Source organism: Branchiostoma floridae, chromosome 4, assembly GCF_000003815.2.
Source record: "Branchiostoma floridae strain S238N-H82 chromosome 4, Bfl_VNyyK, whole genome shotgun sequence".
NCBI lineage: Eukaryota > Metazoa > Chordata > Leptocardii > Amphioxiformes > Branchiostomatidae > Branchiostoma > Branchiostoma floridae.
In genome coordinates, this window is record NC_049982.1 from 25,946,174 (window position 1) to 25,962,603 (window position 16,430).

General features: G+C 42.6%; 1 protein-coding gene and 1 long non-coding RNA gene across 2 annotated transcripts; both read right to left on the bottom strand.

The window, feature by feature from the left end:
- Positions 1-2,736: 2,736 nt before the first annotated feature.
- LOC118414204 lies at positions 2,737-4,456 on the bottom strand. The gene is made up of 3 exons (XR_004830918.1): positions 4,357-4,456; positions 3,382-3,489; positions 2,737-3,191 (listed from the first exon to the last, which is right to left on the bottom strand). It is a non-coding gene; the product is annotated as an uncharacterized LOC118414204 (long non-coding RNA).
- A 6,027-nt stretch (positions 4,457-10,483) lies between these two features.
- Positions 10,484-14,960, bottom strand: LOC118414458 (collagen alpha-1(I) chain-like). Its single transcript, XM_035818512.1, has 5 exons — positions 14,844-14,960; positions 14,297-14,356; positions 13,478-14,053; positions 12,608-13,009; positions 10,484-10,893 (listed from the first exon to the last, which is right to left on the bottom strand). Exons 1-5 carry the CDS (start codon positions 14,896-14,898, stop codon positions 10,883-10,885), a joined length of 1,104 nt encoding a protein of 367 aa, XP_035674405.1. The 5' UTR covers positions 14,899-14,960; the 3' UTR covers positions 10,484-10,882.
- Positions 14,961-16,430: the final 1,470 nt, after the last annotated feature.

Consider the following 16,430-nt stretch of genomic DNA (forward strand, 5'->3'; position numbering starts at 1 on the left):
TGCTCTGAAAAGTGCAGACATAAGTTAATGACTTGTGCAAGTATCTAAATAGTCCCTATCTAAGCTTTGATAAGACTGGGCCTGGAATGGACCGGCGTGGTCCCTCTTAATGTTATGGTACTGGTTGAAAAATTTGTCTCGGGAGTTAAAATCTCGCCAAAATTAAAATATCACGACGCACCAGCCCTATTTCTCTTTACAGAACCAAACTGATCTCTAAGTAGATGTTCGGGTGGAAGAGTGTCAAACGTGTTTTCTGACAGCTGTGCTCCTCGGACAGCTCTCTATCCTTGTCGGACAGCTCTCTATCCTTGTCGGACAGCTCTCTATCCTTGCCAACAGTCACGAAAACACAAACAAACCTCTACCACAATATCTCCTTGGAGAATGAAACAACCCTGGTCTAGCTACAGCAAACTGTCTACAAAACATCATCGACTGGCAGAAACGCACACACTTTCCTACCCAGTCAAAGTAGCTTCAGGTGTTTGCTTCTCTCAAAGCTGTCTATTCTTGACAACAGCCATAGGACATAACAATAATCTACCACAGATCCACCTGGAGAATTAAACCCATTAAGCTAGGTAAACAGATGTGCTTTTACTGATCATCCACTGGCAAAAAAATAGTCTGTGTAACGCAAACTCCGCTGTCCGGGACTTATTGGCCCCTCCCCGCCTGCGGCAATGCGGGGCGGGCCGTAAGAATCGCGATAAAATCAGTCTAACGGAAACACACATACCTTCCAACCCAGTCATAGAAGCTTCAGTTTGCCCTTTCTTGAGTGAGACTCATATACAATGCCCCAAGCACCAGTTGTTGCTGTTCCTGTAGCGTGCGTTATTCGCCTTCGATAGCTTATCCGTAATGCCGCGTGACAAACAAGCTAAGTTTTGTTCACGAACACTGTCGTGTTAATTGTCTGAATCAGGCTGTAAGAATATCATTAATATTTACTTTTCTTAGAAAGCTGCCTATTTCTGAATTACAAATGAATGTTCGAGTTCTGGTAATTTGTCTTGTGAGTGCGACGTCACAAAATAACAGTGTGGCACCCCTATTCCGCTTTACAAAACAAACCTGATCACAAACCAGATGACTATTCTGGGTGGAAGAGTGTCAAACGTTTTCTAACGACTGTGCTTTTCTGAAAGGTCTCTATCTTTGCCAACAGTTATAAAAACATAACAACCATCTATCCCAAAATCCACATGTATAAAAATAACGCGAGCAGCAGAACAGAAATTGCAACACTTTTTTAAATAAAACTTCATCTGTTAAAAAGGTTTGTCTGATTTTTAAGTGAAAATCCGAGGCCTGGCTGTGCCCAAATATAGCCCGGCAGCCACAGGATGTCCCACGAGGCCACGAGGGGATCACCCCCCCCCCCCAAATTGCTTACATTCAGCCCGTGAGCTGCTCTGCGGGCGATTGTGACCGAATAATTAGGCATAACAATCTGTCTACGAAACAGATTTGCTTTTTACTGATTACCCCCTGACAGAAGTACACATACCTTCCAACCCAGTCAAGATAGCTTCAGTTTGCACGGTCTTGAATAGAACCCGTGTAGAATGCCTCAAGCACGGATGGTTGCTGTTCTTGTAGGGTGCGTCCTTCGCCTTCATTCGATAGCTTATCCGTAATGCCACGTAACACGCAAGCCAAGTTTAGTATTATGTACACGGTCGTGTTAATTGGCTGAAGCTGGCTATTTGAATACTGTTAATATCTAAGAACTCCTAAAACCTACCTTCGCAAAATTATTTTGTCTCTTTTCAATGCAACTACAGTGCAATAGCTGCAGTACCTTTGCCAAGAAGGTCATGGCTTAGGTGCTGTTTGTTTGTCCTTTTATTTGTTAAAAGCATAACACGAGAAGTCGTGGATGTATGTTTATGATTTTTGGTACGTGAATGGGGGTTGGCAAATAGCAGAATCTAATAAAAGATTATTGGGCTTTTAGCGGCTTTCTGAGGCAGATGAGTTTCCGGTTTGGATATTTCGTAGTCTGTTCGTGTTCTACTGGTCACACCAGCAAACTTTCGTGTCGTTAGTGCTGAACACTATTCACACGAAAACATGCCTGTCCCTGGTGCTGACCACCATCAAGACACATGTAAACACACCTGTACTTGGTGCTGAACACTATCTACACACAGGCAAACACACCTGTCCCTGAACACCATCTACACACAAACACTCCAGTTCCTGATGCTGAACGCCATCCACACACTGGCAAACACGTCCCTGGTGCTGGACACAATTCACACATAGGTAAACACACATATCTCTGGTACTGAACACCATCCACACACACGCAAATAGACCTGTCCTTGGTGCTGACCACCATCCGTACACAGGCAGATAAAGCTGTCCCTAAACACCGCACACACACACACACACACACACACACACAACCACACACACACACACACACACACACACACACACACACACAGCTAAAACACAACTGTCCATGGTGCTGAACACGATTCACACACAGGCAAACAGCATATATCTACCTACCTACCTACCTACCTACCTATTCTACCTAACAGCATATATCTACCTTTCATAATAAGATGATTATCTTGCAATTGATATTATGAACGGCAACAAGCAGTCTTATGTGACAACAGCATGCTCTATATATATACAAATGTGTCTTCTTAGTTAACGTTATATTACATGATGTTCTTTGAAACAAAACGGAAAGCCAGGACAAGAAACAACTCCAGAAATTCCAGACAGTATATTCTCAATTGACAGCTAGTCAAACCGAACCAGCCCTGTGACTTTATAGTCAGAAAACGTACACTTAACAACAGCACATACTGCAACTGTCCGACAGCCATGTTATTGGGGGGGGGGGGGTACATCACTATACATCTTTGACGTTATGGCACCAGTGCCATAACAGAACAGTTTTAGTAAATGCTACCTTTCACGTTTTCTGGGCTTCATATGGAATAGAATTACATTTTTATGACAATGCTCTTCATCGATTTGCAGCTTTGCCTTAAAGGCAGCTACTGATTACTCCGCTACCAGCTGTCGCACCTGGCAGCTGGCAACTACAGCCGTCTGCCACCTGGCTTGCTGCCTGGTGCCTGTGCCTCCTCTCCATTCTCCTCGGGAGTGCACTCGCCCTCATGGCGGACTCGGATCTCTGTCTTCACCGGAGCCTCCTGGAGGGGTTGGGGTGAGAAGGGTTAATTATAATAAAGAAGTAATAAACTCTAGCAAGGAGTGTTAATTTCCAATAGATTATGAATCAATGAATACATAATCAGCCGACTTAGAAAGAAAAGAAAGAAAGCATATACATCTGGCGCCTTTTCACTACCGTTGAACTGAATATTAGGGACATGTACTGACCAACATTTTCCTGCACAGCTCGCACTCGTTAGGGTAGGTGTGCTTGTCGGACCCGCACACGGGCATGTAGATCCTGGGGCAGCCGCGCCTCTCGGGATTGCACTTGGCCTGAAATATATGATATAATATCAGATACACGGCAAATCACTTTGAGTGGATGAAGGAGTTTCGTTGCTTTTATCCCATTCCATTTTAACAGTCCGCAACGACGGTATTTATTTAGAGTTCATCAGTCACGTATGTTGACAGTTACTATCAATTTTTCTTGCGTAGGTCATCTGCCCCTCCCCCCGTTTGCGTATGAAGAGTGTGGTGAGGTGTATGTAGGTGAGACGGGGAGATCTTTAGGGGAACGGACCATGGAACACCAAAAGTCCTTAGACCGTCTGTATAGTAAATCCGCGCTAAGCCGATACCACCTCCAGTCACGTCACATAGTTACTACCAAGCCCATCTTGGATGATATCGAAGTCATTGACCTAGAGGCACACCAGGCCAACAGGAATATCAAGGAGGCAATCCACATCCAGCTGGAGGGAGCGAAGCTGACCCGCAACGAGGGTTGGGAGCTTTCCAAGTCCTACCTACCCCTTCTCCGCAAGGAGGCGGGGGAGGGGGCAGATAATCTACGCAAGCCTGGTCTAGTCTCATATTCTCTCGCGAGATCGAGACTAGACCATTCTCCGCGTCCAAGATGTACTGGTAGACATAAAAAATTTGGAGGTACGTTCTCTACCTTTAATAAACAGTCACTGTTAGAAAAAAAAATTGATTAAACTTAGAGTTTTGTGAAGTGGAAACATTTATGTATTTCCCAACTCTACCGCTACTAAAATTTATGTCTATTAGCCCAAATGAAAAATAGCAACTAAAAACGCATTCAACCACCATGGCAGACGAAACGTCACCAAAAGCAATATATCTATTTCCCTATAGTATATGGAGTGAAATATAAAAAGAAAACATAGTACTCACATTTCTGTTCTCGATAGCCTGTTCACTGCGGCTAGCCACCTCTGGGCACTCACCCCTAGACACCTGGAATCAGATGCAAACCATCGATGGAATTAATATATCTCAGTCCTATGGTATCCTATGCATTGTCTAGACTTTGCTATAAAGATTATCTTCCATAGCAACGGTTGTCATGACAACATAAATGCATTTTCAAGCCTAAGAAGAAGTGATTTTCTTCAAGTTTTTAACAGATAGACAAGTAATACACAAGTTATGATGCTTCATTTTCCACTTCTGATATATTTGCATAAATTTGCATAAATCCAACTGTTACCTAAAGTAGTAAAGAGGCATCAGGCTATAGTTTTATGGTACTTGAGTTTTCATTTGGAGATTGGACTACGACAGACTTCGGGTTTCTCCTCCTACACCACAAATTGTGCAAAAAGAGGTGCGCGATATGTACAAATGCGATAATTGTGTAATACCCTATAAAATACAACAGACCGATTCTGACTGTTCATCACAATCAGCAGTTCAACCAATGGTAGCATGGCAATTATCGGTTCAGCCAATGAGAAAGTGGCTGCATGGCCGTTAAATTATTTGTGTGCTTTTATTGTGCGTTGCAACATTTCAAGGAAGTGGCCTTGCATCTGAGATCAGTCAATCAACTTTTGGGACTTTATTAGTGGTTTTGGTAGATTATTTATAATATTTACAACTTGTAAGACTTGTACATGTAACGCACCTTAATCCGCGGGGTAACCTATATTCGCTGTATCTAAAAAACGGTACTTAGGGATATTATCTCGACCGACTAAGGTTTCAAACTGTAATGTTTTCAGAATATTGCAGTTTGAAATCGCCATCACCTTGATATCCCTAAATACCTTGTACTTTTTAAAAGCAACGGATATAATTAGGTTAACCCTCGGATAAAGGTGAACTAGCGTTATACACCTTACCATTGTGAGCTTGTCGTCTCCCATCTGACATGCATGAACCTTCAGAGCGCACTCATTGCTGTATGTCTCTCCGTCAGACCCGCACACAGGGTCAAAGTTGAACGGGCACATGTCAGGACATGCTGCAAGACCTGTCAAGGGGAACAAACTATTAGGTTCGCACCTTTGGCGTTGCCAGAAATGTCATCAACTCAATAAAGCCAGATTTCTTTTAATGAGAATCGCATGAGCTTCGTTTTCCCCTCTATATACCTAACATTTGTTGTCTTTGTCAATCCAACAAATATTCGAAGACATAACAGCTACAAAGTTGAAATAATGCATTGGCGCATAACCTGTATTCAAACATATAACGGACTTTCTTGTTAGGTAAAATGAATCCTTCCGAGAAGTTCCGACAGTTGCCCAGGTACGATTGTTCCAGTAGCAGAGTTGTAGGCATACTAGTAAATTGACAAGGTGATTATGAAGCACTATAAGCACAAATAACGGATGGATCCCGCGTTTTTATCTAAGTACATGCAGTAACATGCTGGTCGTTTTCAAATTGTAGCATATCTGTTCACTTTGTCTTTTATCGAAAGAAAACATGGTCACGTGTGTTTCTTGCTTGAGTGTATGACTGACCCGCTGTTTTACGATCCCAAAATAGAACATAACGCGAATGCAAATATGCACAGTGTACTTGACATAACGTCATGCAGTCACTCTCTCATTGGCCGAAACGATAATTGCCATGCTATCATTGGTTGGACTGATAATTGTGATGGACAGTCAGGACAGTACAAACCACCTGCATGCGCAATTTGCGTCTAGACCAGTTGATAATAGGTCGTCTACCTCTAATAGATAAACATACGGACATGCTAGCAACAGCTGAGCTGACTGTCCAGCACTTCAACTAAATGATAGCATACCAATTAGCGGTTCGACCAATCGGAGACTGCTGCATGTCGTCACATATTTGTATCTTTATGTTTTTATGCTGCGTATCTTTACGTTCTGGCGGTGGCGGTTGAAGACTTAGAATCTAAAAACGTCGTACTCATCTTTGTCAGTCAACTGAAGTGTACTGACAGAAATTATTTCAAAACACCAAAACCCAACTCAAACTCAAAAGCCGAAGTAGTATACTGCAATAGGCAAATTTCTCTTTGAGTAAGCAGAGTTTTGACAGACATAGTGAAAAACATTATACAGCATACCATTGTTATGTATCATAGACTAAAATTGAGATACATACTTCGTAGACTTTTTTGCAGCCTTCTCAATGATGTCATAATAACTACAATCTAAATCCCCTAGTCTCCACGTTGGCCAAAAATTGGATTAAGTAATGACATCTTTGTGTGTTTACAGATGTAACGTTACACCGTAGTCTAGGTTGGTGCGGATGACGTCAAATGAAAAGCCTGTATACATCAGTTACTGTCATTTGAATGTCGTTTCTCTGTTGTTATAATTGTTTCACAACTGTTCCGCTATATTTTAGAAAACGGGAATCAAAAGGGGGAAATTCAGGATCTGAAATAAGTCCTTCGTGAAACTACGGAATGGGAAGTCCCATGACAAAGGATCACATCAACACTGTAAAAGCAAAATTAGTCGAGCTGGTTTGATGTTCACGTTTCTCATGCTGACCTCTTCACCGCCAAATTAAAAACATTTCCCTTCAACAATAAAACTCTGCATGGCAGTTTCAACCTCGAAATTAAAACCAAAGCGAACACTACATATTCTCACTATCGCCAAATTAAATCTCCGCGAAGATTTCCCCTTCTACTGTAACGTTACGCCACACAGTCCATCACCACCGTACCCACGCAGCCATTCCAACTAACTTATTAACAGAACATATGGTAGAGGTTTACCAAAGCATATGCTGATATATAGTCATTGTAAAACTAACCAAACCTGCTATAGACTGTTAACGTTACTTAATGTCACCAAAAATACAGGTTTCCTTTTCTCTTACTACCTATGATTGTATCGGAATTTCGCAAGTTTGTGACGTTTTAAACATGGCGTAACGTTCCACACAGACGTTTCGGTAATATATAAACAAAGGAGCTTGAACGAAACGTGGCGCTAACTAGCTACACATACCTTTCACTACAAGGCAGCTGACCAACAGGAACACCTGTTTCATCATGGTTCGGATTTGATGTGTTTCGCAGGTACAGTCGCTAACACTCTCGTTGGGAACTTCTCAGTGAACTGGGAGTGAATTTAGAGTGACGATCAGGTTTGTCAGCGAAACGGAAGGGAGAAGTGGTAAACCAATAAGGGAGCACTTAAACACCGAGCGCTTATGTTGATTTTAGCGCAGCCTGCCGTCCGGTTGAGTCGTAATCATTCAAAGTGACGTCAGAGCCTTGGGTGTGAGTTAAACATTAACGTTTGTAAAGCCACGTAAAACACGAAAATGCAGAACGACTTTAAATAGTACATTCCAGAATAGCGTCGTCATAGTTGTATATACAGTCTATTCACAACTTACTTACAGAGACGTTTTGTACGTGGGAACCAAAGGGCTTTGTCCACGCTGCAATGTAAACTGTTGTTTTTATTATGCAATTTAAAGCAATTCAAAGGTAACTGAGACCTCTAGTAGCTTGTCCTGGAAATGCAGGTGCTTTTGGGATTAATAATTCTCTCATTAATTATGTAAATTAAATCCTGGTTTTGCATAACTGTCATCTGATTATGACAATAATCATCACTAAATTTACCTAAACACCAAAACGACAACCCGCCATCCCCTTATTGATTTACCAATATCATCTTTCAAAAATTATAACACAAAGCCCCTGCCCCTGTATTATACAGTGTATGTAGTTTCAGAAGAAACTGCTAGGGGACTAAAACCTATATCAGTGCAAAAAAGGTATCGATATCTACCTTTCCAATTTGTTGACTGCGCCATCTTGAGATGAAAAACTAAAACGATTTGAATTTCAACCACAGGTGGTTTTCCAGAGTTGTGACCAGCAGCTGTGTCCTCAATATAGGTCAAGGTACTAAGCTGTATTCTTGACAATGGGATCATTACCTTTTCCTGGTTAATTTAGAAAATTAGGACCTGCCTTGCATGAAATACATCTTATTATGTAAATCACCACCTAAACTATCTACCTTCCAAACACAGTAAAATCCATTAACTTAGGCTTGAGCTATTCTCCTCCAAAGTATCCAACATAAACGCCCACTGTTGCTAGGGAGGCAAAACTTATACCATTTACTCCCAGTTCCTAGAGCTATCCACTACTAAAAAATCATAAACTCAGCGCTTCCAGAAAATTTAACTTAAGAATTTGAATCTCAGCTGCAGTACCACAACTCGTCGCCAGTATCGAACTTAACCTTCCTTCCTGTGACCCCTACCCATTCACTAAATATCATGGACATCCATTCACAACTTCTGGACTTATGTTGTCCACAGACAAACGCACTTACGTACAAAGCTCGCTCCAGACGCGTAGGAAAACGCCAGCTAAACCGTTTTCGAACTTGACCTTTCTTTTTGCATACGCTACACGCCTACCTAATATCATTGAGATCCACCAACAACATCTCGAGTTATCTTCTTCACAGCCAAACACACTTACGTACAAAGCCAGCGACATCACCGTAGGTAGGTTCACTATTTTCGCACTTGACCTTCCTCTTTATAATCGCAACACACCTGCCAAATATCGTGAAGATACCCCAGTAGCATCTTGAGTCATGTTAGCATACCCTTCTTGGCGAAGGTAACAAAGAATACATAGACAAAAGTATTGTAAGACGCTAATACAGCAAGCTTCTTCTCTCTTCTTTGTACAAGTGTAGATATGATAATGGTTGGTAGCGACCTTCATCTCGATGGCTTCCCTTACCATGAGTTAGTCAGGAATATATATATTTGCTGATGTTGGAATTGTACTTCGGACCCAAGTAAGACACGAGAGTCTTACATTTTGAAGAGGTAAACCTGTATTCTTCCTCTCCTCATACTTCTACACACTGATCTCATCTGATACATAGGTTCTAATCCTCTCCTTATATGTGGTCTAATTGCTTATACATCTATTTCTCAGAACAAGGTACATTGTTTCATTCTCTTGTCATCATCACTTCCTCAACCATTTCTAAGATGTTACAGGACAGTCTCCAAATATGGTGAGATGTGCAAGGAAGATAGGTCCTCCTGGGTAGAAATGTCATTATGTACATGTCTCTTCAAGGGCCACTACTCACGGCTGTCATTAGGACGCCTGCTCTTGCCCACTCGTTCTAAGAAGACGACAGGGGAACAGTGACCACTACTTTTCTAGACTTGAGTTAAGTTATCTTAGAAATTACAAGGAACTCAGCTACATTACAATATACATTTTGTAGTACAAGGGCACCCTGTTTAATAACAGGATTAGACACTATTTCCTTACATACAACTTGGTACAAGGTTTGTCTAACCGCAATAAATCCAAATTCATCCTTTGCATTTAGTATTAGAAACGTTTCTTTGATGTAGTGAAAATGTACATTACTGTCCTTTAGATACACTTTACAATCTAATACAAATGCATGGAATAAAGCTACTTTAAATGTGTGTATACACTTACACAACAACAGTAGTAAAGATGCAACAATCTCCACCCAAACACAATTTCTTTCTCAAGTTTCACAGCCTTTTAGCCTTTTAGAATGTAATTCTTCTCGACCGTTTTATATACCGGTTTATTTATTTGAAACTTTGGCAGCCAAGTGGCTGAATTATGAGATTCACACTACAAACATATCACATAAACGTCAATCCAATATACATATCCCCCCATATGACATAATGAATTATAAAAAAACGCAATACAAACTACATGTTGTAAAAGTATTTTTTTCCTCACAGAAAGCTCAATTTCACTGTCACGCTTCAGAAATGTAACGCGAATGTTATTCTATATGATGATCTGTCAGCTTATGAGATAGAATGTTATTCCTCCTGTTTACATTGCTGTATCACATCATATCACATTTTTTGGCTTTGTCCATAAAATTCACATAATTTCCCCATGTATGCACCTGGCAGTATCTGCACAAAACGCTAAACCTTTTGTCGTGGGGAGACCTATATTCATTGTTTAAAAAATTGATATACATACCGCAAATTGCAACAAAAAAATACAATAAAACAGATTACGTATATCAGAGAGTGCCAAAGCCTACCCCAAAGTCAAAAAGGAGGATGTTTAAAAAAAAAGAGAACAAAAGAACAAAAATGAAAATTCCATTGTTCTGTTTACCATACTCTGTGTGTCAACCTTCCCATATCCACAGATTTGGGCCATTTTTATTCGCACGCTCGCAACAGTTTTGGGGTTCCCAGAGAATGTCATCCATATAGTCGCATTAGCATGGCCTATCAATGTTTTTCAGATCCTCGCCCGACAAGCTCGATGATAACAAATGCTATGGAGAGAACTGCTTCCTAGTGTCCGCTGACGAAACTGCAGCTGCCCAGTTGTTGTTGTTATGTTAGTTGTTTTACAGTGGATGACGGAGAACCGATGAGCAGTGGTGGCGGGAATCCGGTTTGCCGTTTATCCTCGCGCTGTAATGCATACGCAGAAATATGAATTGTAGACTAGAGATAAATATGCGTACTGTCATACATACACACACGGTCGCTTTTAAGTGTTATTTATGCCAGGTGAAATTCTAGCTAGGTAATGATATAAGGCAGATGTGAACATATACAGCCCCACCTAAACAGTCCCTTCTGCACGAAGAAATGGACTGTCCCCACCTGAATAGACCCTCCAGCAATAAGAAATGGACTAGCCTCACCTAAACAACCCCCTCATTCAGCAAGTTCTAAGTACTTGAGACACACGTACACTCGAGGTGCAAGGGACGCTCGACCAAACAGAAAACAGTGCACGTAATAAAGCTTGCCTTATTTTACTGCCTGCATAAATTATGCAGATGGTCGTCAAAATTTGCATAATTAACATGTTGCTACATTCCTCTCTACTTTAAGGAACATATGGTATGAATATCAAAAGTGCAACAGCTTTTTATAATTTTGAAATTGATATGCAAATTATTGCCTCATTTGCATAAATTTCACATCTCATGGTTATCTTAATGATAACAATTAGATTTGACGAAAATATTAAACACCTACCATTTAACAGTAAGGCTGTATTGGTAATTTTCATTTGCTGAAATTATGATAATGAGCTCCCTCAAAGATACACTACCTAGCAATCATAGCAATTATCTATTCAAATGGAATAACAACATATATTCCGTCAAATCAGAAAAATAACTCATCTTCGTCCTTACGTATTGATAGCACTTTAGTCTTGGCCAAACGTTATTCAATATCATTTTGGCACAATTTGACAAACCCACAAACCAAAGTGCACAAGAGTCTTGCCCCTTTATAAAATGAATAAGTAATAATAGAGAGTAATGAATAGATAATAGAGAGTAGTGAATAAGTAAACTGGAAACAGAACAGTCCATTGGTCACTGATTGTGACGTCAAAATTCAACATGGCGGCACCCATGGATGGTCAAAGTTCAACATGGCGGCACCCATGGATGGCAGCAAAAACAAAACAGGGTTTCGCTACGCGACCCTGTAATAATTTGTCAAAGGTGAGACGAGAATCGAGGTAGCAGAACACAGTTTTCGGCCTATGGGGATTCCTATAGTTAAGGACCACAAGGTGACTGACATCGACGCTGATAAAATCATAGTGGGTGCAGTTTTCAAGCACGACAAACTAATATATTGAAGTCGAAGGGTATAACCTACCAAAATAATTGAAAACTAGAAAAAGTTGTCGTTTAGAAATTTGTTAAAGACCTCTTTTAAATGGGGTCATACGGGGCCATTCAGAACTGCAGCCGACTCCCCCAGGCAGTCAGCTGTAAAGGTCACGCGCATTGACACGGGGAATGGGCAAACATCATGATGTTATACATACGATCTGAAAGTCGACTTATTATACTACCATGTAGCAAAGTTCATGCCCCGCTGCGCTGTCTTTCAAGTTGCAGTGTTTACAGACGTTCCAAGATTTCGACCGCACTACTTTTTACCCCTACGTCACGGGGGTCTCGGATAAATACTGTCGGTTGCGACCTTGTTTACAAGTTAGGGGCTTTGACCTTTGAAACATTGCCCACATTCAATGTCGCTGCGCAGGCGTATTTGGAATGGGGACAGACCTTTAATAAATGAAGCTTTAGCTGTTCGATGCTTATCTTTTAAATTCATTTCTATAAACGGACGTATATATTATATAACGTACTTGGAGCGGCTTGGCAGATGAAATGACAGCGGAGGGCACATGGCTTGTCTAACCATTGGTCTCTCTCAGTTGGGGAATAGGCAACGCAATTCCCTAGCTTGTCACCCGGTTTTCCAGGGGCCCACGAGTTGTACGACCCAAGTGCAGAACCATCCATCCACTCGAAGCTTCCCCTTCTGCGCAGATCATGCAGGCCGAACCAGAAGGCATCGTTCCCGTATCTGCCCTTCCACTTGCTCATTGAGGCGGCCAGGTAATCGTTGGTCTCGGCGTCTCGGGGCATGGCGAGGGTGCCCCCATCTCGACGACAAGTCGCGGCCGCATCGTTGAAGGTCTTGTGGACGTCGTGGAAGAAACTGTAGCAGGTGCCACGCCACATTCGGTGACCTTCTGGACAGAAAACTGGAAAAAAAGATTTGTCTTAAATGCACAAATATTGGAACGGTACAATAGACAGTGGATATTATTGAACTGTCTCAATTGAATCCTAATACGAAAGGGCCGCCCAATTCTCACTGACAAAAATGCCTCTCCTTTTTCAAGCAGTTGATCCTGTTTCTCGGTAAATGGTATTTTTGCATCAAAGACGCACGTGGATGCAACGGTAGACAGGAAAAAAGTTAATGATCACAGCAGCAACCTCTTTCTATCCTTGCTTCCTTGCTTCCTTCCTTGCTTCCTTCCTTGCTTCCTTCCTTCCTTGCTTCCTTCCTTCCTTCTTTCTTTCTTTCTTTCTTTCTTTCCTTCCTTCCTTCTTTCCCTCTTTCCTTCCGCCTTTCCTTCCTTTATTATGTTATAGTATACGATTATCAACAACCACTTCATTCACACCCCAGTGCCTCTTCAAAGAAAATAGAATGGGTGCCACACCTGCGTTTGACTGGGAACTGTCGATGATGTGTTGAGAGGGTCCGGCGAGGTTCGGACAGTTTGACATTCCGGCTGGCCCCATGGCTCCCTTTTCTCCTGGAGGCCCAGGTGGCCCGGGACGCCCGGCAGACCTAGGACCAGCTGGCCCCATGGCTCCCTTTTCTCCAGGAGGCCCGGGACGCCCGGCAGACCTAGGGCCAGCTGGCCCCATGGCTCCCTTTTCTCCCGGAGGTCCAGGTGGCCCAGGACGCCCGGCAGACCCAGTGCCAGCTGGCCCCGTGGCTCCCTGTTCTCCAGGAGGCCCACGTGGCCCGGGAGGCCCGGCAAACCCAGTGCCAGCTGGCCCCGTGGCTCCCTTTTCTCCCGGAGGTCCAGGAGGCCCGGCAGACCCAGGTGGCCCGCGAGGCCCGGCAGACCCAGGGCCACCTGGCCCTACTGCTCCCTTTTCTCCGGGAGGTCCAGGTGGCCCGGCCGGTCCAGGTGCTCCTACAGGCCCTGGGACAGCTGGCCCCATGGCTACCCTTTCTCCCGGAGGCCCAGGTGGTATTGGAGGCCCGACTAGCCCTGTCTTGAAACCTGAAAAGATAGATCAGCCTTTTCAGCTCAGAGAGTTCCATATCTGCCAGTAAGCCACGATACACACTGACTCATTTCTATGGATAGATATCGATGTGGTAATCGCTTGACAGAAATGCGAAAATGAGCAGCAAAAACTTAACACAATGTGCCATGCCTTTTACTTAGGGATGACTAGTCTACATTTGGCAGGATCTCCCCTATATTATGTGATATTCTATGGTATTATAACAAAGTACTTACTTTCCAGCTCGAGTACACGTGCTTGTAGCATTTGGATCTGGCTGGTAAGAGTGAATCTTACTGCAACAGCAAACAGGAAAATCACGGTTACTAGAATGCTAAAAGCAGTTCCTTTTTACGCCTTGCGGCAGTGGGTTGTTGTTATCCACTGTGTCTAGAGCACGGTATTGGAAGGCGTAGCCCATCCCTCATTTTCCACCGACTTCAACCTCCCCAACCTGAGACAGGTGCCCATTTATAACTGGGAGAGTGTTTTTTTTAGCTGCCTTTCCCAATGACACAACGTCTAACCAGGAACGCCAAGCCAGGAACAGCTACGCAACTCCATCCTCGTTTTGGTGTATGACCCAGGATGGCCCAAAATGGCCGCTGTGTCAGGACGCTACAGATATGTTTAAAATAGCTAGGGTATTGAACCCGCGATCCCTCGACCTCGCGTTCGCCAGCTAGCCGCTCGATCATGGTTGCTTAACAATGCGCAAAACAACAGGATCTGTCCGGCACTGTCATGTCATATTACGTATTTTATGATAGAAAGAAAACTAACTTGCAAAATATGAAAATAGCACAGCGATGAGAACGACCAACACGGGGCTCGACATTAGCCACAGTTTCCTGCACCAACCGGAACGTTCTAGCTTGCTGTCGGTGGCCGCATCGGGGACTGCTGTTGGAGAGAAAACAATCCTATGTCAGTTTTTAGCTATTTCGACTTCGCTGAGTGAGGACAGCCGCGTAGTAATACAGTTCTTTATGCACAACCACATGTTTACAATCTTGAGTTGACGTTTCGGTTACTGACTGTCACCTTCCTCAGGGCAATAATGACTGGTTCTGCTTCGCACTGCAGCTAGGTGTCGCTGCTGCAGAGCTGCACATGCGGTTCCAAACGTAAAGCGTTGTCAAGCAACAATACTAAGGGACTCATGATCAGCTACATTTTTTTTAGAATGTGCCAGAGGACGATTAAAATCATGAAAAAGTCTTATGACCCTAGGACAATCTGGCAAAGGATGGCCTTAAGTTGAAAAAGCAACAACTCAGTTTTCAGAACACTTTCCGGACCATTGCTTTAAAAAAAAGACCAGCAAAGTTGATGACTAAAGACTAGAAATGAAACGCCCCCAGTAATCATTTCTATGAACCAAAGATCGTATATACCCGTTGTTTTCAAGAACAGGGGATTTTTCGATATCAAAGCAGCGGGCGGTGTTTTCAAACTGCAATGTTATGAAAATATTGCAGTCTGAAACCACCGTTCGTTGACTCAATATCCCTAACTACCCGGCCTGGTTATAAAAACAACGGATATAGGTTGTCTGGCTGATAAAGGTGAATTATCGTTAGATGAACCGCATTGGAAGCGGATTGCCCATACCTTAACGCTATAACGAAAACTCCACAAACATGATAGTAATAAAGATGCTGTACATAACGTTACCTGTTCCGGTGTTATATAATGGGTTTTCAAATGGTGGTCTTTGGTCAACTCTAGTCGTCCCGCCAGTCTGAGACTGCTGCTGGGGCGCGGGCGTGGTTCCTGGAGGAACATAGTGACCTCTTGACCCGTCTTCACTGCCTGTTAAGAACATCAAACTTCTAGAGCCTACTGCAACCACAAACGTTGCAAAAAAATCTGTGTTTTTTTCCAACACAATGTGCACGTGTATAAAGGTAAAACCCTTGCCTGCAATATGAACCTCCAAATGCAAACATATCCCAACAAAAGACTTTACAGGCACTTTTGCCAAGGGTACCTAATCTGCTGAACTTGGCAATCTGCGCCTGCGCTTGAATACAAAGATCTGCCCTATAGTTTCTGGTGTGTCCAAGGAGGTCTTTTTATAACCTCCTTGGTGTGTCTGTGTGTGCGTGTTTGTCTTTGTCTCTGTTTTGCATAATTATGATAAAATCTAAATATGGAAGTCCAACAAAAAGGACTTCTACACCTACAATATATGTAATGATAATTTTTGGTTGAAAAGAACATCATAAACAAATTGGTGTATGCTAATCAAGCCTTTTTGCATAATCTATGAGACGAGATGAAACAACAAATCTCTAAATATTTCATGGAGGTATGAGTTCTCGTTTAGTGTAGTTGAATGAGGAATGACCCGATTAAATCTCGCTT

Coding starts and splice junctions, on each gene's coding strand:
- LOC118414458 (XM_035818512.1), bottom strand. CDS start 14,898: ATGTCGAGCCCCGTGTTGGTCGTTCTCATCGCTGTGCTATTTTCATAT. Junction 14,357..14,843: donor GCTATTTTCATATTTTGCAA/GTTAGTTTTCTT, acceptor TTGCTGTTGCAG/TAAGATTCACTCTTACCAGC. Junction 13,010..13,477: donor CAGTTCCCAGTCAAACGCAG/GTGTGGCACCCA, acceptor CTTTTTTTCCAG/TTTTCTGTCCAGAAGGTCAC.